This window comes from Rissa tridactyla, chromosome 9 (genome assembly GCF_028500815.1).
Source record: "Rissa tridactyla isolate bRisTri1 chromosome 9, bRisTri1.patW.cur.20221130, whole genome shotgun sequence".
NCBI classification, from domain to species: domain Eukaryota; kingdom Metazoa; phylum Chordata; class Aves; order Charadriiformes; family Laridae; genus Rissa; species Rissa tridactyla.
The window spans coordinates 27217028-27239000 of record NC_071474.1 but is presented as its reverse complement, the minus strand read 5'-3'; the positions used below and the strand labels follow the sequence as shown (position 1 = coordinate 27239000).

The following is a 21973-nucleotide window of genomic DNA, read 5'->3' as shown; positions in this document are numbered from 1 at the left end:
GAGCTGAGCTCTTTGAAAATCTGCCCGTATAAATATTGTTATGCCGGTATTAAAATAAATGTTTTGAGGCATTTGGGTGAATGTTGCCCCATACAGGCACAGTTTTACTTATGGCTTATTAATGCTGTTTTATTGCTGTTCATAAAACAGCAGAGAACCAGGCACTGACCCCCTCCTTTGCCCCACGTAGCCTCTCATGCCATGCCTGACGATGGCCTTTTGATTAGAGGAATGGCCAAGGATTTGGAAAGCCAGCTTTCAAAGCCTTCCAATGATGCGGGCTTCTTTAAAGTGTTGTAATGTCAGTCTCCGTGCCTAATTGCACGCTTTGACCTCACAGGAGCAATACAATGAAAATGTCTTTGAAGACTGAGTGGAGCTGAGCTACTGTAGTAACAAGGCTCTGGGTGTTTCCGACAGATGTCCTGACTGAGTAACCATTTCAAACCCTGGCTTTTTCTAAATGAATAGCTATTAAGCACCGTTAGCTGTTCCGCAAGTTTACCTGTCTGTTACGAAACTGTAACGGCAGTGAAAATATTCAGCTTAACCATACCTAAATTGTGAGGGTAACAAAATCTTTCTGCTGTCCACGCAGTAGAAAGTACACGGCACAAAGGTAAAGCTGCATTCTGCTCTCGTCAGCCTTGGCAGTTTACTTCTATCTCTCTGAACATCTGGTTAGTGTTTGGCCTTGGTTTTGGGTTTCGGTGACGTGGTTACTCAGTGTCCCCACCGTCAGAGGAGCTGGAGGCTGTTGATGCTGGAGTGGTGGATTTTTAACCTCTAACTGCTTTCCTACCTCCTCTGTCTGAAGAGCCTGGGCATGGCTCTGTGCTGTTCTCTGTGTGCTTGAGCTCCGTGCTGAGCAGCTGGGAGCTGGAGGTGCCTTTCCGCAATATTTACTTTAAAGCTGTGGGGAAGGTGCGTATTCCTAAGGGGGGGACACCTGGCTTGCTGGGACGTGAGCATACTCAAACCAAGCAATTCCCCAACTTTGTAGCGAAATGTTAGAGCAGATGGCCTGCTTACAATGCAGGGTATTATTAGAACCATGATCGGTGCTAATAAGGTCATTGGCGGTGGGGGAGGAGGTTGATGTCTGACCTTGTTTGAAAGGTGGCAGGCTGTGCTCTGGGGGAGAATTTTTTCTCTTACTGTACTATTTAAAACTAATCTGGCTGCACAGTGGAGAAAGACCCACCACCCAGCCCAGCACGTCTGCTGCAGGGATGCTGGGGGTGCTGCTGGCCCTCACCCCTCACTAAGGTAGGTGTGCAGAGCGCTGTTAAAAAGTGGAGGCAAATGCTGCTTTAATTAACAGTGCTGATAATGGGAACTGGGAGCAGTGTAGCTAGTCCTAGACTGGGTATGGTATCATAAGGCATTGCCCAGTCAGATGACTGATCAGTGGTGTGCGCTGAGTTTTATCATGCCTCTGAACATACTCTGCTTTAACACAGCACATGCTTTTAGCTGGTCTCTCCTACACAGGTATCAAGAAAAGACCCAAAACAACCACTACAGACAGGAGTATTGGGGTCAGCGGCATTGTGTTTAGTGATGCCCACATCTTTGCACAGCAGTACCCACACTAGGTTCCGATGAGGATTTAAGCCCGTTAGCCCAAACTGTGCTGCTTTAACTCTTTTTGTCTCCTTACTTCTGCTTTCAGTGAGCAGCTCTGGTGCTTGTTGAGAGAAAACAGCTCTCAAGCAGAGGGGCAGTTGGGAAAGCACGGAGTATCTAACTGGGGTGGACGAGATGGCCGGGGGCAGCACAGACACAGTGGAGCTGCAGCCAGCCAGCCAGGGAGCGCAGCCGATGGCGCTTCCCTAAATCCTTATTAGCCGTAGGGGCACATCTAGTGCTGGGAACAGTCACACGGAGATTAGGTCCTTAAAGAGCCCTGCCACAACCAGGCAAAGTATGAAAACAAAACCTCAGTGTGTAATCCCAACCGCGCTGGCCGATCCCACTGACCGATGTTTCTCCCTCTTGCTGTCAGCTCCTGAAGAATCAGAGCGTGAGTAAAGCTTGCTTTCTCACTGTTAAGTGATGCTTGATCCCGCATGGTGGGTTTGTGCAGCCTTGTTGCAGTGCTTGGGCTCCGCTCCCAGGGTCCCTTCCATGTGATGCTGCGGACACCAAGCGCTGGATGAGTTTGGCACAGGAAGCAAGAGCCTTGCAGGGTTGGACGTTTCAGCCTGTGCAGTAGCACTTGAGTAGCCAGGGCAGCAGGGAGTTGGAAGCCAGACATGTAGATGAGCCTTCAGGGAGGGCTCGGAAGGTCATCCGGGTATGGTAGAGGTGATGGTGTTCAAGGTCAGCTGTAGGAAGGAAAGTGCTTTCCTTCCTGTGAGGGAATCTTGTTTCATAAAACAGTGGAGAGTTGTCTTTGGGCAGGATGTCGCTCCTTCCCAAATGCTGTAGGGGAGGGCATTAAAGGTGGCCCTGGTGCTTTCTGCAGGAGCCCTCCCAGATCTTGCTCCCATGGTGCAAGACTTGCAGCCTTATGCCCTGTTTCTCCTTTCTGCTCTGTTTCTTCCTTCCCTCTGGGCGTATTTGTCCCTGAGCCCTCCTGCAGCTCCCCCCCTCCACTGCTGTTAGGTGTGGTGTCTGTGGGGACTGAACAAGGCAACCCAGGAAATCTCTTGCCCTCCGCCTCTCCTGTTGCTTCAGCAGTCACTTTTATTCCTCGGTGCATCTGGTGCGCTTGCAAGATGAAGAAGTAAATCATCACAGTTACCTCCCTGCAGGCTTCGATTCCCTGCTGTGTCGGTCGTGTTGCCTGTACAGCCTCCGTGGTGTGCTGTAGGGTGGGGGCTGGAGTGAGGCGAGCAGGCTGAGTGACTCAGGCGCTGGGAGCAGCAGGGTTGATAAAAGCAGGACCAGGGATGGCTGAAACCTTCACCAAGCTGCTATTTGGACTGTGAGGGAAGGAGGTGGGGGTGACTTCAGGGAGGAGCAGAGCGGATCCCCAGGGCACTCTCCCATCAGACAGGGGAGCTGGGAATGCAGCAAGGACCCCTGCCACCCGTCACTGTCGGCTTTATCAGCATCTGCTGGCTGGCACAGCGGGACGTGGATTACCCCGCAGCACCAGCACAGCCTCCCCGCCAGCTCCATGTCATGCTTCTGTCACCCAAGCCCACTCAAACCACTCCTGCGCCACAGTTGGGAGAGTTGAGGGGGGTTGGAAAAGTCCCTTGGGGGCTGAGAGGCAAATGGGCAGGATCGCTTTTAGCTAGTGATGCGGAGATGGGAAGGGCAGGCTGCCTGCTGCCGGGAGGCAGGAGCTCGGAAAGCATCAAGGGCATCACAGCCGCAGCTCTGCAGCGGCAGCAGTCCCGCATGGCGCGGCTGGCGTTCAGTCTGCGTGCAGCCTCGGTGGTCCTGAGGCTTCCCCTAGCCACCTGGGGGTTTTTCACCAAGTCTGGTGTATTTAGACTGAAAACTCTTCTGGCTGGGACTGTCTCATTCTGTGTTTGGGTAGTAATTGGAGTAGGAAGGACCCTGAGCCGTAGCATCGATGAGTATTTGTATTCCCACAGCCAAAAATACCCTGCTGTGGCCTTGTGCGATAAAGCACAGATTGAATTAAGAGGATTTTCATTGTTGTTATTTCGTGTTTCTGTGTGTGGCTTTTTTTAAGAGTCCACGTTAATGTAAAATCTTTAGAAATCTTCACTCAGAGTAGAGCTCACAGTAACTAGAACAGAAACACCACTGAAAAAAGAATTTGTAGTTGTTTTGTGCTAATTCTCTGAGAATTATTTTAAAACATCCTTTCAGAGCTTAGCCCAGCCACAGGAAAAGTGTTAGCACTTCCCTTCGTATTCCTTCTTTCTTTATATCAGAGGTACTTGCCCAAAAGTTTGCATGGGGATTTCTGTTGGGGCCCTATCAGAAGTCCATCTATCTGGGTTTAAGCAAGTGAGAGCATTTTTTCCAGCCGGGTGTGGGCTGACGTGGTGCTGCATTCCAGACTCGCTAATGACACTGGAGCTTCTTTGCAGCTACTCCTCTGACGTGGTGGAGAGGCTGCAGATGTCCTCAGGAAAGGTCACTCTTCCTTGCAGAAAATCCTCTCCTAGCCAGTTTGGAGAGGTATGGGCCCATCTCCTCTAAAAGCAAATGAATGTTTGCATCGCAGCTGACTCATCCTGGTTATACCCGCTGAGGGCTGTGAAAGGTCTTTTTCTTGTTGCCCTCTTAGGAGGGGATTGTGCTGTGTCTGAAGGTATCTTTTGTCAGCAGCAAAAGCAGAATAGATGAGGTCAGGTGTCTGCCTGCCTAAGGAAGTCATGTTGTCGAGATTGCTTTCTAATAGAAAATGGCTTTTAAAAGCTAATCCTTGCATTCCTCCTCATCTACAAAAGGTTGAGCAATGGGTGGTCTGTGCTGCACTGGTGACTGGGACGAGGTTAAGCAGCTCAGAGTAGAAGTTGAGGGCAGGAGTTTGGAAAGCAGAGGGAAGAAAAAGCCTGCAGTAATTTGATCAGTTTGCTTTTTGTGACTGAAGCCTGAATAAGCGAGTGTGCCCACATGGATATGCTTTAGTTGCTTCTACCTCCCCCAGCTTTTCTGTTGTGCTCTCAAACCTAAGTAAGTGAATCTGGTGGTTATTAAAAACACAAACTCCAAAAACCCAAGCAAATGAAAGGAAAGCCCTGATCAGTTCCATTCCTGTTGGTGTGCGGGGATGGACGGATGGACATGCGTGCACACACACAACACATTCCTTTCTTAGCTCTTCTGGCACTTACACCAGTGCCACTCAGAGGAGAATTTAGGTCAGGATTTCTGTCAGGGCAAAAGTTGCATCCCGCAGGAGAAAGTGGATACATCCACCCAATAAGGCCATACAAACTTTTCGGTATCCTGTCCTACAGCTCTTATTACAGGAGGGGGAACAGATTTAGTCAGCCGCTACATGAAATTAACCTTTCAGCATCTGTAATCATGATTTCTACAAAATGCATTGTCAATGAATCCCACTTCCTGGCACTGTGTGAAAAAAACAGACGGTTTTTACTAGCTTTTGGGGTCTTTGGACTGTACATCACCGTAGTGACTCTGAATTCTGGGTCTGTAGGTCAGTGTGGCATTCAAGGTGAGCAGGCTGCCTCCTTGAGCAGGCTGCCTTCGGCCTCTGTGCTGACTTAACGGTGTTCCGGACAGGGTTTATCCCTTGTCAGTGCTCAGCTGGGGACAAGAGCAGGGATCGGCTTTGGCTGGGCGAGGGTAGGGAGTGTGAACCTGCACGGACCCTCAGGAGACTGGATAACAGACTGGTGGAAGAGGGGTCTGTGAGGAGTGTTGTAATTGGGACAGGTGGAAGTTTTGCTCAGTCTGAGGCTCTTTTAATAAATCCATCATAAATTAACAGGTTTTCAGATGTTGGCATGGAATTTGGCATCCCGTCCCTTAAGGCTGGCTGCCTGCGTTGGTACTTGTGACTAGTGCATGTGAATGACAGTTAAACATGCTGCACTGCTTGCGGTTTTAGCCCATAACTGCGTTATGGCAAAATTCTCCTGTTGCCCGTAGAGATGGCAGTGCATTATCTGCGGCATTGCAAGCCCATTGTGTTTACCTCCCTGGAAAAAGGCTCGCTGTGCTGCTCGGTGGGCTCGACTCCGAACGAACATTTACGCTGCCTTAACCTCCCTTTCACTTGAGGTGGTAGCAAAAATCGGTCACATAACTGCTTTCTAGTACCAGGCACTTCTTAAACACCACTTCTGAAGGTGTTTTCTTAAAAGAAAAATCCCCTCTGTGACTTAAATGTGCATATGTTACTGGCTGTAATAAACAACACGCTGAAATGGATCAGTCTGCAAAAGCTAACCAAGGTGGAATATTTGCCTAAGGCAAGGCAGGCTTTCTTTTTCTTTTTGTTTGGTTTTTTTTTTTCCCTTTGTTTTTCTTCCTTGCTTTTTCTTTAAGCCTTGCTGCCTCCTAGGTGAAGGAGGGCTGCGATTCAGTGTCGCTTGGCCTGGATGCCCTCTTTGGAAGCCAGGGTCTGTGTGGGACGTGTGGTCTTCGCCTGCTGTGCTTAGCAGGCCGCAAGAGCTCTCTTGGAGGGGCTTTTTGTATCTGCACCTTTAATCCTTCGACCAGCAACAGGTTCATTACACCATGGGCATAATGGTGAACTCTGAGGCCTGGCATAGACCAGAAAGATTTGGGGTCTTTGCTTGGAGATGAGTGAGGACGTGTGGAGTTGGTGGCACACAGTCATAGAATAGTTTGGGTGGGAAGGGACCTTTAAAGGCCATCTAGTCCAACCCCCTGCCGTGAGCGGGGACATCTTCAACCAGATCAGGTTGCTCAGAGCCCCGTCCAACCTGACCTTGAATGTTTCCAGGGATGGGGCATCCACCACCTCTCTGGCCAGTGTTTCATCACCCTCATTGTTAAAAATTTCTCCCTTATATCTAGTCTAAATCTTCCTTCAGCCCTTCTCCTGGTAGTCTGGTAGCTTCTCCGCTAAGCTGGAGCAAAGGGGAGGTGGGGTACTGTGCACAAACCTCCCCAGCACATGTGGCTGAAACAGGAGCACAAGGACAAAGATCCGTCTTTGGTGAACCGAACTGTAGCCAGAGGGGCATCGCTGGGAGAAAGCAGCTGGAGGCATTCAGTGTGCAACAAGGAAGAGGTGGTCGGGAAGAGAGCCAAGCAATGGGACAGAGAAGAGTAGAAGTAGGAGAGGAGCTGGGGACATTGGTGGGCTGGGCATCAGGTTGAGTGGCAGAGGGAGCTGGCTTTGCTCTCTGCTTCTCTGCTCTCAGGCAGGTCTCAGCTAAGAGCAGAAAGGTCTCCTGTGCCTTGGAGCATAAGACCCCGGGCTCTGATGGATGTCTGGGAGCAAATCTCACGTAGATAACTGAGGGCATCATCCTCCTGTATCGCTGCATCTGCCTGCTCCCCTGCGGTTGCATCCTCTGGTGGCTTAAGCTAATGCAGAGAGGGACTGTTGTGTCCTGTTCTGACAGATCTTGGTGTTTCCAGCCAAAGGTGGACAGCCAGGGTGGCAGTGCCATGGTGTGCCCCAGCAGGAGTCATCAGCATGCTTAGCAGAGCCCGGCCAGCATCCTTCCCGGTGCAGGGTGCTGCTGTGTTACCCCCTGGCAGCCCCTCAGTAGCTGGGGCTGAAGCACATCCTGCAGAGTTATTTTTTCCAGACTGAAGATTCTCCCTGGGAATTGCCAGCCCAGATGGAATTAATTTATTTTTTTTTAAGTTTTTTTTATTATTTTTTGGAAACCAGGAATCTGTTTGTGCCCTTTCTTTCTGAGCAAAGCAACAACACAAACAAAAATGGGGCTAATCCTCAGTTGGTAAATTGTTATATTCTGCCAAGTTCTAAAAAGAAAAAAAAAAAAACCCAACAAAAAAACCCCCACCAAATCCAACAACAACCCAAACCTAGCCACCCAGAAATCTTTTTATTTGCAGTTTCATTTGCTTTCCAAAACACAGCGCAAATGAGGTTTTCTGAGCGTGGCTTTGCACTCCGCAGGACAGGAGGGAGGGCTTGGGTCGGACACTTCCTTATCAATCTCTGCGCTTCCCTGTTTGTCTTCTCTCTTGTGTAAACTCAAGGAGTGAGGCTGCTGGAGGTGGTCACGCGTCAGATATTTGTATTCATGAACACAGTGCTTTAACATTTATTCTCCTGGGCTTTAATGTACTTTGCTTGGTTCTGTCTACGTGTGGTTTCCCTGCTGCAGTTGTAATATTCAACAGACACTGTATGCAGAGGAAGGTCAAAGCATCAACTTTCCATACGACCTTGACAGATTCAATCAGCCGGTGAAAGTTGTAGAATTGGATTATGGGATTTGCAATGAAAAAGTGGTTTAAGGGACAAGAGAAACTACACTTGGTATTTTCAAAAGCTGGCCTGGCATAACAGCAATTACAAGGGACAGAACTGAGGGAGATGAAAGGTGGAAGACATATTAGAAGTTTTATTTTGTTTGTTTTTCTGTGGGGTTTTGTGGTGTTTTGTTAATACAGTCCTTGTGCAATATTGTTCCAGAGGCTGGCGTGGGTTTTTTTTTTTTTTTGTAATTTATTACGGAAGAAAAATCAATGACCTGCCAGTGTTTCTATCTTCCAGGTAGAATTGATTTCTTTACTTACAAATAGTCCACACCGAAACACTTACCCGCAGGAGTATTAACATTGCAGGATGTCACCTGCTTCGCCTCCTGCTCTAAATACATGCAGTGATCCCAGGGCTAAACGTGCTTCTAAAGCCCCTCCCTTTACTGGGCGCTAAATGCCTTCCATCGTTAATTGTTATTGATCAGTTGCTTGAGCAGGTCTGTGGCCGGGGATGTCCGTAAAAGCTTATTTTGCTTGGAGAGAGCTTGTATTTGATACTGTATTAAAGAAACCTATTTTATTGTGCTTTTAACATTCCTGAACGTGGGAGAGTAGTGGAATAATGCTTGGAAGACATTAAAAATTATCGGTTCGGAACTCTAAATGGATGATACTTCTATTCTGTTTTAACCTCATTTCAGATGTGTGGTGGTAACAAACTGATACGGTTCACAAAACATAGCTTAATCAAAATGTATCAGCAGATAAAAAAGAAAAGAGCTCGATGAAGTCTTTATTCCTCTCTTTTGTGGAATGAGATTGCTGTTCGTTGCAAGCAGTAATCTCCCAGATAAACATGTTTTTCTGCTCTGTGGCTCTACAGCTCATAAAAAATATACTTTGACAGTGCCTTACTCTTTTAATATCTATTTCTTGGACTTGGTAAGCACTGTCCATTGCTTGCAGCAAGCAAAAATGTTCCACAAACCAAAAAAGCTAAAATCAATACATGTTTTTCATTGAGCATAACAGAGCATACCATTGGCCTGAATGAAGAGAGCTTTGGCAGGAGAACAGAGCTGGAAAGAGTTGTCAAGATGTAAAAATATAATGAAGGAGCTACAGGGCTTTTCCCCAACAAAACAACTGCTTCGAGTTTGTAAGAACCTTCAAGTATAACAAACAGCTTAGAATGAAAATCCTGCGTGAAAGCAAGACAGCCACGACCTCTTTGTGCTGTCCTGGGGAAATTCAGCAGAACATTGCTGTATTCAGCAACGTGCAAAAGTAAAACTTCACTCACGGCAGCTCTCAGCTTCCGAAATTGCCAGGTGAATGAGGATTTGGGAGTTTTAGGCTGGTGCCTGGGGCTGTTCAGAGTCTACTGGAATGTGGTAGTTTCATGTCGTTCCCCCCCGCCTTTTTCTAATTAAAATTTAAAAAAAATGGTGGGCTGATGGTACTTGTTTAAATACTTGAGCTCCCTGCTAACAAGCTGTCCTTTCTGTGTGGAGCTGGATTTGCCTGCTGAGTTCAGTGGTTTGAAGTCCTTGGCAATAGCTGTGAGTAACTTGTCACTGGTTAAGGTGATACCAAAAAGGGAGGCGTCAATGTAGAAACGCCGCTGTCTTGGCCTTGTTTTTCCTCTCCTGCTCTGGTTTGAGCTGTGTGACAAAAAGAAGCTTGACAAACGTTTTGAGGCCGCAGACTTTGTAAGAGAGTCGTAGGTAAGCGTGTTAGCATCCCAGCAGAGCTCATCTCATCTCAGGAAAGCCCCTGTCCAAGTGCTTTGCAGTTCTATACATGCTATTTGAAAGGACCAGCATCTGCAGTAGGATTTGTCTGTGCTGTGCATCTGTTTGTTCCCAGCATTTTCCATCTGATGACCACTTACCCTGGTGCAAGTGAAGCAATGTTATGTGTGCTTATTATTTTTTTTATTTTTTTTTTTAATGTATACGTACTGGTGAAATTGTTCAGCTGCTAAACTGTTCCTGCGGCGTGACAGAAGCGCGTTCCCTGCTGGGACAAAATGCTGCTGTTCCTCACATAATGCCTATTGATGGCGACCCGTCCAGTTGCATGATAGGTAGATGACCAAAGCCCTGCCAGCGTGGCCACGTGCCACAGCGGCTCTGCGTCTGGTTGCCAGGGACAGCTTGGTTTCCAGCCCTGTGCTGGATAGAGGGCTTCAGCACAGCCTATGCCCTGAGCCAGTGGCACACAGGGACACAGGCTCTTCAGCCTTGGTTTGTGTCTGTGGTAGAGCTTGGCTTCCATAGACCAAGGCTGGAATGACAAAGAGATGGAGGTGTTAACAGGTCTCTGGCAGTGTTTGTTCAGCAGTCCCCTCAGCTGGCTGCTGGCAGCTTTTGTCTGGACTGGAATACATTTGCAAAAATGATGCTGACTTTTTTTTCCTCCTGTCCTTCCTTCCATCTCCCTGTGAAGCAAAAATATCCTAGCAGGGCAGTCACGTGGGTGAGACAGGGCGGCTGAAGAGCAGCACCAACATGCTAACCGTGGATTTTTGTCTCTGTTTCCCATTCCTTCTGCATTTTTATAACTCGCTGTACGTGAAGGCGCTACTAGGACTGAGGTGGCTGTGTTTGTCCGACCTGCTTTTTTAAAGCTGCAGAGGAGTATAATTTTTTTAAGCCTAAACCCCTACAGTTAGTTTTATTTACCTGCTGGTTGGCCTCCCAGGGCGCTGCCCCACAGCTGTAGGGGGAGGAGAACTGGGCAGACTGGGACTGTGCAGAACGTACCAGCCTCACTTCTGCTGGGTTTGCTCTGAGGGCTCTCTGACCGCCTTGCGCTTGCACGTGCTGCTGAGTTTTGCTCTGAGCTTTCAGTTCAAAAGGACCCAAAACTCTTGTTGTAGCTGCCAGATGTCACCTTTCATTTGAAATCATGCAAAACATCAGGGTTCACTCATTTCAGTCAAAATCAAGTCTAGGCTTGCACAGAAAGGGCTTGACCTGACGTTCATTGAAGCCATGAAATGCAGTCGCTGTTTCAGCGACGAGCTGGGGCTGCCTTGAGAGTGCTGGGAGCGTTGATAGCCCTGGGAGCTTGCAACAGATAGTCAGGTTTTTCCGCTGAAGTCGTGTGGAAAGGCAGGTTTGACTCTTGTCCTCTGTTCCGTGACAAAAGATGTGTCCTTCTTCACCTGAGCAGCCCCGGGTCAGAGCTGACGTGCTGCTGCAGCTTAGAACATCTTTCAGAACAGCATAAAATCTGAAGAGGTTTCTGGAGTGACTGCAGGGCTGCTGAGTTAGGCCAAAATATCATGAGGGGTGGTTTTAGTAGTTTTCTCCTCATCTGTCTGCACCAGCTCAGGGAGGTGGCTCTCTGGACCTTGGAGGTGTGACATTTGAAGAAGTTGGGCAAAGCTCATCCTAGAGATGTTGCAAAACTGTGATTTGTGCTTTTTATGGACTGTTTGAATCCCATTTCCAGCAAATTATGTATTCAAGAACAATGCTTGTTCCTAGCTGGAACATGCATTTCATAGGGTCTATATCATCTATACCTGGAAAGCTACCAGTTTAACCTTAACTCTAGCATTTCTGGCCACATAAGTTAAAACTCTTTCATGATGGGAAGTCTGCATTGCTTCCCTTGCCTTCGAAGCTGATTACCGTCTGGTACTGCTAACTGGAAGATAGGTTTTGTGTTTAATTTCCAGCTATGATCTGTTCACAGCAGGATCCACACCATAACAGCGGTCTTTGGGCTCTCTGAATGGGTGTTAACGCCTGCATTTGAAAAATGGCAGCAACTAGCTGTGCCGTATTTTTTTTTAATTGTTATTACAAGTAACTTCAGACCACCAGCTCCTTTGTACCAAGCGTTGTGTGCAAATGCATGCTTGATGGCAGACAGGGGAGCTGACACAGGAGGGGTGCAGAGCACTAACTCACCAGCATCCCTACAGATGTCTAGAGAGGAGCAGAACTGGAAAGCCTTTGAGATGGATTATTTCAGAGAGATGAAGCACTGGCATTAGATCTGGGAGTCTTTTGACGTGGCATGAATCTGTTTCCAAGCAAGACAGGAGACAAAGCATAGGAGAAACTTCAATGTGACATCCCACAACTGCTTGGAAAACTGAGTTCAGTGGCAGTCCTGAAGAATGTGCTTGGTGAGACTCTTTAGTTTTGTCTTACTTTGTTCTGATGACTTGAATAAGGGAATAGAGAGTATGTTTGTTGGACTTGTAGGGTGCTCTGAGCTGGGAGGAGCTACAGAGAACCAACTCTGGAGTTGCAGATAATCTTGACGGGTCAGAAAAATACTCTGTAGAAAAGGGGTGCAAGTTCAATAAAAGTAGTATGGTTTCATATGTTCAATAAAAGTTATTGCATAGTAGTATGCAATAAAATGCAGTATGAAATACTGCATTTTAAGCAAATCAGCTGGATGATACAGTTTAAAACCATAAGAAAGCTGGGGAGGGGCTGTTGGCAAGGTCATGTAGCGATAGGACGAGGGGCAATGGTTTTAAACTAGAGCAGGGTGGGTTTAGATGAGACATTAAGAAGAATGAGGTTTCCAATGAGGGTGGTGAGACACTGGCCCAGGTTGCCCAGAGGAGGTGGTGGAGGCCCCATCCCTGGAGACATTCAAGGCCAGGCTGGATGAGGCTCTGAGCAACCTGATCTAGTTGAAGATGTCCCTGCTCCCTGCAGGGGGGTTGGACTAGATGGCCTTTAGAGGTCCCTTCCAACCCAACACATTCTATGGTTGCCCCTCGTCCTATCGCTACATGCCTTTGCCAACAGCCCCTCCCCAGCTTTCCTGTAGGCCCCCTTCAGGGACTGGAAGGGGGCTCGAAGGTCTCCCCGGAGCCTTCTCTTCTCCAGGCTGAACCTCCCCAGCTCTCTCAGCTTGTCCTCATAGCAGGGAGGCTCCAGCCCTCCCAGCAGCTCCGAGGCGTCCTCTGGCCCTGCTCCAACAGGTCCATGCCCTTCTTGTGCTGAGGGCTCCAGAGCTGGCCACAGTACTCCAGGTGGGGTCTCAGGAGAGCAGAGTAGAGGGGGAGAATCACCTGCATCGTCTGCATGCAGACACCTTGTCAGGGTGCAGGCTAACTGGGGGAGCAGCCCAAGGAAAGGCTTGGAGACAGTGCTCACAAAGTTGAAAGAACATGGTTTGCATACTCTGGAGCAGAGAGGTTTGAGGAAGGGGGGTATATGTGACTGCAGCCTTTAGGTATGGGCCGTTCCTCAAAGAGGGAGGGAATAATTCCGGTTCTGGCCCTCTGGGGTAAGTCAAGTTTTAGGCTTCAGTTGCGGGAGGAGCAAAACTGCAGTTGAGAATGAGGAAGAGCTTTACAGCTGCAAGGAGAGTGGTGTGTTGGAGTCCCTTGTCTGGGAAACACACAAGTAATAGGTATAAAGAAAAAATAGGTGGAGTTGATCTGTGTAGGCCTAGGGATGGTGTGTCACTTCTCTGTGGGTTAACAGCCTTCCATGAGAACACATGCCAGGAGTGCTTCGTACATAAGTTACACTTTAAAACCTCTGTAAAAGTGAGCTGCTCCAACACTGAGAGGAGAAAAGCATTGCTATTAAGCAGAAGTTATCTGATGTACTGTGCCAGGGTCAATGTTCAAGGGAGGTTGCAAGGTTGTTCTTCTCACTGACTTAGTTGGCAGCATAACTTTTAACATTTCCTTATCCCGTAGGAAGGAATTGCAGATAAGGTATGTACAGTGTTAGGCTTTGAACTGCAGCGAGTGACAGCTTGGCTGCGCAAACACCTATCTGTGAGACACAACACTCTCTAATGATCAGGCTGACTTGTCTGCTCCAGCCTCCTTTGTTTTCTAGTTGAAAACATGCTATTTCCGTGCTAGTTGATCTTGTTTGCCAAGCGGAAGGTGTTTGCTCCAGCAGTGAGATGGACAACCGTCTCCCTCCCTTCTGCACAGCTCTCTACCTGGGCGGTAAGAGGAACGTGACCCGATGCAGCGGAGGTGGCCGGAGGAGCCACGCCATGCAGCCAGCATGCCATTTGCTGAGTCCTGGAGCAAATTGTTGAAGGACAAACCATGGCGAGCATGAAGCACTTGAACTGGGGTGGTGGATGGGGAGCGTTCCCAACACCCTGGTGGTTTGCTCTCCTGGGAGAGTAACTTTGAAGCTGTGAGTCCCAATAGGGTGGGTGAAGCAGTTGGAGCTTAGGCTTTACCAGGTAGCAAGTCCGCCTCCCACTATCTCTCTTTTCTTAGAGAGCCGATAGCGGTGGGGGTAGTAGACCTGGAGCAGCACGTGCTGCTTGATACATGTTCTCAGCTCTTTAGTGTGGACACAGAGATGAAGCCCGGAGCTCCCCACTTTCTGCCTCCCGCTGTTGCATGGCAGTTTATGCTCCATGGGCAGTTCTGCAGCCTGGTCGCTGCCTTCCAGATGCCGGGGCAGATACCATGGTGGCTGAGGTTGTAATGCAGGTGTGAAAGACATGCAAGGCTCCGGCAGGAGTGAGGATCCCTGGCCAGGAGAAGGCAGCTTCTATGTGCGTGTGCTGAGTGGGATGGGAAGCAGAGAGCATTTTGTGCCTCAGCGCTGGAGCGACAGGCACTGAGTAAGCAGGGCCAGCGCATCTCTGAATTTGCCTCCCCACTGAGTTCCTCTGGGGGGAGGGGTGGAAATCTGCTGTTTCATGCAGGGAAAAATTATGTAGACAAGCTGTGTTTTGGTGCCTGGTTTTGAGCAAAACATGGAAATCCTTTCCTGCCTGGTCTCTTTTCATTCTTTTTGCTGTCAGTCATTGCACATGTCATCAGTGTCTGTGGGAAAGACAGCACAGTCAGGGCACAAGCCTACTGCAGCCTCCAGCGTGTAAAAAGCAACATTAGCTTAAAGATTTTTCACATGAGAACCGCTGGTGATTGATGGGACATACAGTGCAGTCATTAAAACCAGAAACGTGTCTGCTCTGGAACCCCCTCACTGGCGTCCAGGATTAAAGAGACCGTAACAAACTGCATGACTGGTGCGAATGTGGGCAAGCCTTCGGTTTGTGCTGGAAACCTTGTTTCTGCAGCACAGTTGAGCTCGCTTCAGCAGGCAGGGAGAAGAGAATTTGTGCAGCATGCGTAGGGTACGTTCATCCACCCTGGTGCAGTAGGCTGCATGCTCTTGTTTGCATCCCTCCAAGCAAGGGTGCAGATGACAAGGCACAGCCCAGCAGACTCCAAACAGCCAGGTGTAATGCAGGTTTTTCCTACTGGATTTAAGTGTGCTGCCATCAGTGCCGCACTTTGAAACAGCTGGCTTTGTTGCACTGCAAGCTGCTGTCACGTTAGCTGGTGTCAGATGCCAGCCATTTACAGTATGCACCATCACAGCATGAGTTAAGTTGGCAACACAGAGTCAATCACATGCCAGCAGCTTACTGTAAGGGTGGGGGAGTGCGTGGGAAGAAAGGGAGGGAAGATACTCTTATAAAATCTTTTAATGATTTATTTTTAATATCCATTTTTCAAGCCTTGGGGAGTGCAGTCCATATGCTTTTCCCTCCTGGCTTTAGTTGGCAAAGAAGCTGATGAAACATGGTCCTTCGGACTCCTTCCATTTTTGAGGAGCCAGAAAATATGTCTATATTTAGCATGTTTCCAAGGCCAGCAGCAGAATCTGTTGCTGGGTGGTGATTCCCTGGCTGCAGGCTCACATGCCACCCGGGACACGGTGGAAATGCAGCTTCCCTGGAGTCAAGACTGGTGCTGAGTTACCAGAACCAGCAACGAACTCCTCCAGTTACAACAGGATGGCCGCGTTGGTCCCAGCAGGCTCAGTGCCGCTCGCTGACACAGCTCGGTCTCTGAGCACTGTGCCCCTTCCCAATACGTGCAGGACCCCCTCCAGGTGCTAGGATGGTGCTTTTTGGGGTGATGCTCCCCTTGAAAAGCATCTCAGCGGGTCTCTGTGCAGAGCACTGGGACTGTCCTGTGCCTTCAGCCAACCGTTCAATGTACGCTGCCACAGCTAGTCACCGCAGCAAAACTGCAGCTTTTAGCATAAAGATACTAATCTGAAACTTAGGGGCCTGACTACTGTTGTATTTTCTCATATTGTATTCCTAGGCCACCCAGGTATAAAATGGAGTTGTCCTTATTTGTCCCCAGTCTAGTACCTACACAGCAGATTTGCTACCTGTTCCCTGTTGTTTCCCCTGCTGTGTTGCAGCTGGTACCGAGAAGCGAAGAATGGCAGTTCTTTTGTCCTTCTGGCAGCTTTCATAGGGCTGAAATTGGTCTTGAAGAGTGTATGTGTTGCTGGGAAGTACTGAGAACTGTGGGCGTTGTGATGGAAGTGTAGAAGAAAGGATCACCCCTACCAGTACTGGAGTTCAGGGGATACTAGGGGTGTCCGTCGCTTTGGAGCAAGACATCTTGAAAGCCGTTTCATAGCTGGATGTCTAAACTGGGAACATCTTGTGTCGCTCTCAGTCACATCGTCAGTTCCTAAAATTCATTGTCTGAGAGATGAAGAACCTACTGTGGTGCTGGAGAGGGCAGCCCGACTCAGTTGTGGCTTCTAACCCATCCTGGTGAAATGCAGCGGTTGATGATGCTCGGGATCAAAATGATGGTGAGGAGGAGCTAGGCTGAAGGTGCGGTTTTGAATCCAAGTGCAGCAGTGATTCATTTAGTCTTCCTGGAGCCCTAGAAGGCTGACAGTCTTTGCTCTGTAGCAGCATCTGCACAGCGCTTGGTTCCTGGCGAGTACAAGTCCTCATTGAAACCAGTAGCGCTCTATGTGTGGGCACTGGTTTCTGCTCACAGCTCTGTCTGCAGGATCAAGGTCTCGTGCTGTATGGGTTTTTTCTTTTTTTGTTGGTAGTAAAACCGTTCTGTTTGTAGAACCCCCTGTTGGAATTAAACAAACTGTTTTGAGAAAAAAAAGTAGAACAAAGCCTCACACCAAGCTGGGGTGGCTGGTATCAATGACATGCAAAATTTCACTTGGAATAGCAAAGTCCTTTTTGAGTTGAAGAAGGCCCTGTAAGTATTGTTTACAAAAAAATAGTAGCTCTTCTTTCATCTTCTCCATTCCTGCAGTGTAGAAACATCTACACAGATTTATTCCAAATTTGGTAGAAACTAGTGTTTTTCTAACCCAAAGCACTTGTGGCAGGTTTCAACCAGGAAGAATTTCTCAGGCCGACGTGTAAGCCCTCAGAGGCTGGAGCTTAGAATAGGGCAGCTGCCTGGCCATGGACAGCCCACTGCTCTGCAGAGTCTGCTCCTGGGCTGCAGCAGCCCCAGCAGCCCCACGGAAGTTGTGGTGGTGGGACACTGCAGATGCGCTCTGAGCCTGACTCTTGCTGGGTCCCAGGTGACAGGAAGGGCTGTGGAGGCACCTGGTCTTGTGCAGCTGGAAAAAAGGCTGTGAGAAGGATGACCCAAACCTGCCTAGTGCTGAGTCTCCTCCTTCTCCTTCCAGGTTAATGCAGTTATTCACCTTTTGATAGTGCCAGGTAGTCTGAGCACCAGCCAGCTGCATGGTACCGTTTTACCCTCACTTTACCCAGATGTAAGAAAGTGTCCGATGATGAAGATTCACGTCCTCGGGGCCTGTGAGCAGTTAACTCACTGCTGGGTTTCTGGGGCTGTTGGATTGCTGGGAAGTCAAAACAATAGCATTAAAAAGTCTCTTTATTTTTGAGTTCAGTTGTTGGAAGCCACTGGGCTCTTCTAGCAGCAGGGCAGAGAGTTTCACTCCTCAAAGGCAGGCTGCTGAAGCTTGGGAGTGTTTTTTTTCCCCATCCTGGCGGGTTTAGCCCATCACTTCTTGCATTTAATTATTTGCCTCTAAATACCAACAGGGAGCCAGGAGTTTTGTTTAACTCTCTGATCTCCTTGGAGCAGAGAGAAGCCATTTTCTCGTGAGGCTCCGTTGTACGGCCCCTTCCATGCTGCAGATGAGCTCCGCAGCCCTTTCTCCAGTGAAGCCGTTATCCCCACCAGGAAAAGGGGCAGAGGAAAGCACACATGAAGCTTGCAGAGCTTCGGCTGCTCTTCAGTGACCTGCCCCTCTCTCGGCATGCCAAGGAGCCTGGCTGGGGGTTCAAAAGCAGCCCCTGCAGCGGGTCATGGTGCCGGCTTTGTGCAGCGGTACCCAGACTGTCCAGTGACTCAATCTGAACATTTGTACAGGCAGAGATGGGTCTTAAAAATCCCCGGAGGAGCATCCTGGATGCGGGCAGGGTCCCATCCCAGGGGTTTCCACTAGTCCGTGCCCTGGGTGCAGTGGCGTGGAATGGGTGGATCCCTGTGGAGCTGGGGATGGGGTGACAGCTCTGCTGCATGGGATCCTGCCAACAGGAGGAGGTGGTGCGGGGTCACCCCATGATGCGCCCCTTTTCTGAAAGCAAACTTAATTATATTGAGACTGAGAACTCCGTGTCCAGCCCTTGACAAGAGTGCCAGGGGCAGGCTGGGTAATGGATGGTCCTGCTCCTTTGCTGGCTGCAGGGATTATTATTAGTTATCTGTCATGCAGCAGCTCTGTGGTCCCCAGGCCTAGCCTTGTTTTATTGGGCTCTGAATAGCTACAGAATTACTTCCTCAAAAGAATTAACCATAAAGTATTTATAAAGTTGTACAAAATGTTTCTTATATTCGGTATGCCTCTTTTTCTTGAGGAGGGGAATACACAGAGATAGAGGGGAAAAAAAAATATTCAGGAATTACTTCATCTTGATGACAAAAATGTGTTACTAGTTTTCTGCATTCAGTGGACTATTGATATTCATCTCCCTCTGTCTACTTGCAAACACCATTAAAGCAAGGCACAGTTTATAGATGTTTTTTAAAAGTGGTAAGTCTCAGTTGATCTGAGGTGATCTGTAATGTTAGTGATCCTTTCCTTTTTAGAAGCCACTGGCTTCCCTAGTGCTTGTCTTTATTTGGGCGCCGGGGGAGAGTAGTCAGCAGTGCAACATACTGTGGCTTTTACAACATACCGTGACTTTTCACAAATGAAAGCACGAAGGGGAAATTGTTTCGATTCTTCCTCCTGTGACTACCAGTTCTCAGCTTTCTCAGTGCGCGCGCGTTGAAGATCAGAGGAGCTGCTTCACAGAGCTGTCTTCTTAATGTTCCACCCGGTGCAGCTGGGGAAGTGATAGAGACAGTTTTGTTTCTCGCTCTCTGGTTGTCAGGGACAATTAAGTGCTCTGGAGTTGGGAGGGAGGGGAAAAACGACCCACACAAGAAAATGGGGAATTTTTGGTGTTGTTTCTGGAACTGTTGCCACTAGCTTCTGAAAATACTGATATGTGTGTTACCTCCCCCCTCCCCCCCCCCCAACAACATCAGGAAATTTAACTTTAGTTCGATAGTATTTGGTTAGTGGTATTGCGGAAGTCATGTTGCTCTTCTCTTCGCCTAAGTATTGCACTGCTATAGAAGAATGACAAAAAAGGCACAGTAGCCACCAAGCTGCCTCTGCCTAGATGATTATGTTGTAACAGTAACCCAAACAATCCTTAATTAAATTTCCCTGGCTGCCTTGAGTGTTATGTTCACTGAAATACTGTTTCATTATGTTTTTTAGGGCCGGTGTACCCGAGAGAACTGCAAATATCTCCACCCTCCCCCACACTTAAAAACACAGCTTGAAATAAATGGACGCAACAACCTGATCCAGCAGAAGACAGCCGCAGCCATGTTCGCTCAGCAGATGCAGTTCATGCTCCCAGGCACGCAGCTACAGCCCATCGTAAGTCACGGCACAGAATCAGGTTCATGCTGCTCCGCATTTGTTTGCTGTTTGCTTGCAGAGGCTCCAGCCCCTGCACTTTTGCTCAGGCGGTTGGTTGTGCTGCACAGAGTTGGGAAGCATCTTCCAGAGGGATGTCTGCCTTCACCTCTGCATCTTCTTGCAAGCTGCAGCTCCACTTTCTTATCATAGAATGGTTTGGGTTGGAAGGGAACTTAATGATCACCTAGTTCCACCCCCCTGCCCTGGGTTGGGACACCTCCCACCAGACCAGGTTGCTCAAAGCCCCATCCAGCCTGGCCTTGAACATCTCCAGGATCTTTAAGGGTTCTTCCAACCCAAACCCATTCTGTGATGGAGCATCCATGGCTTCTCTGGGCAACCTGGGCCAGTGTCTCACCGCCCTCACAGCAAAGAATTTCTTCCTCAGATCTCATCTAAATCCCCCCTCTCCCAGTGTGAAGCCATTACCCCTTGTCCTATCACTACAGCCCTCGTAATAAGTCTCTCTCCAGCTTTCTTGTAGGCCCCCTTGAGGGACTGGAAGGGACTCTAAGGTCTCCCCGGAGCCTTCTCTTCTCCAGGCTGAACCCCCCCAACTCTTTCAGCCTGTCATCACAGCAGAGGTTCTTCCTTGTTGGAGACTCTTGTGCTGTTTGGTATAGGAGCTGTGTTTCAGTGGGGAAAGCTGGCCAGTGTTCCTTCATGATGGTGCCCAGCCATTTCCTCTCCTATCTTGTGAAGGCTTCTCCATATTCGCCCTCACTCTGGGCATCCTGTTTGTGTTAGCAGCTTTATCTTTGCTCTGCTGTGTAAGCTAGGAAAATGCTGTTTATTCTTCCCATTTCGAAGATGGAAAAGTAAGGCAGAGAGAAAATGGGCCACAGAAAAAGTCTAGTTGCTCTATGCCTTAATCTCTAATCTGCTCTAATCTTTGCACCTCTTTTTGTGGAGTTTGAAAGTACACACGCATCAGAAGGAAATCCTGAATTCCGACAAAATGGTAGCACTGATTTCCTAGCCCTATACCAAAAGAAAACCTTTCCTGTTTGGGGTTTTCCTCTGTGGGGAATTCACAGTGGACGCTCTTTGGCTGGCTATTCAAAACATCTTTGGGATTTCCTCTTTGGAAAGTTCCCATCTTCCCATTTTGCAATCTTGCAGGTCCAGTTCACTACTGCAACTTCACTCCTGCCTTTTAAATTACCTCTGAGACTGAATCTGTTGGTTTTTCTGGTTAGTGCTCTCATTTCAGAGGTAACCTTATCTGATGAGAAAGGGCCCTGGTTTCTGAATTGTGCCATGAGGGAGACCTGGGCAAAGAAGAAAAATAAAACTTTGTTCTGCGATGACTGCTCCCTTCCTGCTTTCCCACACTCCTTTTTGTGCGGAGTAAACGAGCTCTTGGTCTAATTCCTGCTGCCCGACTTGCTCCACACCAATTTCAGGACAAACAAGAGATTGCTCTTTCACCTGCCTTTGATTTCCTGAAGATGCTGCCAGTGGAAGCGGGCTTTGAGAATTTTTTTTTTTTCCTCTCTAAATGGAGAAGGGTGGGGCCTCCTGGCGACACGTGAAATTCTTCAAAGCAGAAAATATTATATCAGATGCAGCAGCAGAACAAATCCCATGTGATTAGAAAGCTGATCAACGGGATGCCTGCTTAATTGGGGGATGCTTGCCAGACACGAGGTTTGGAACAGTGTGCTATATAGCTCCAAACAATAGCTGAATGCTTAGACATTTTGAAGTGCTTTTTCACTAGAAAATCTACCATGTTAAAAAAAAAAAAAAAAAAAAACCCTGACCAAAAAACCCCAACCAAAACAGCACTTGACATAGCAGCTTCTCACCATGCTTCCTGAAATGACCTTGAATGTGTCTGTCTGTGAGCTTGCATCTGAACATTCACCACCAGATCTTCTTGCACCACTGCTGACATCCAGCAAGAGCTAATCTTCCTGTTGAACCCAGAGCCAGGACCCTGATGATGGCTGTTTAATGAAGGCACTGCTCGGAGAAGAACCGTGTCCCAGGTGGGCTGCCTGCTGCACGCTGCTCACGGAACCTGCGAGGTGTGAATTAATGGCTGCTAGTGTGAGCTTATGAAGTCTCTGGTTGCTCTCTGAGGTTGCGGCTAACCATCCGTGCAAAGCTGAGAATCACATAAACGTTTGGTGCCCGTGGTGCAGTTTCAAACAGACTGCTTCCTATAGTACTTTAAAACAAGTCAGACAAGGACATGGAGCAGCGTATTTACTCAGCATTGGTGTATTCGTCTCAGAGGGACCTTGGAGAGACGATGTAGGTACCAAGTAGGAAGACTTTAGTAAAAGTTTTGGGTTTTGAAAGTCCAAATTCACCTTGACTGCTGGCTTTGGTTGAGCTGTGCTGGAAGC

At 48.4% G+C, this 21973-nt stretch overlaps 1 protein-coding gene across 14 annotated transcripts in view; it reads left to right on the top strand.

The window, feature by feature from the left end:
* MBNL3 (muscleblind like splicing regulator 3) overlaps positions 1-21973 on the top strand; it is a 98673-nt gene that overhangs the window by 45473 nt on the left and 31227 nt on the right. For 13 of the 14 annotated variants that reach the window (XR_008468318.1, XR_008468315.1, XR_008468314.1 and 10 more), the window contains one exon: positions 19410-19574. Coding sequence is in view for 8 of the 14 variants with exons in the window: in XM_054213482.1 (XP_054069457.1) it covers positions 19410-19574 (165 nt within the window). In the remaining 6 variants the exon portion in view is untranslated. Of the gene's footprint in view, positions 1-19409; positions 19575-21495; positions 21611-21973 lie in introns of those variants that run through there. The other variant, XM_054213489.1, reaches the window with a different exon arrangement.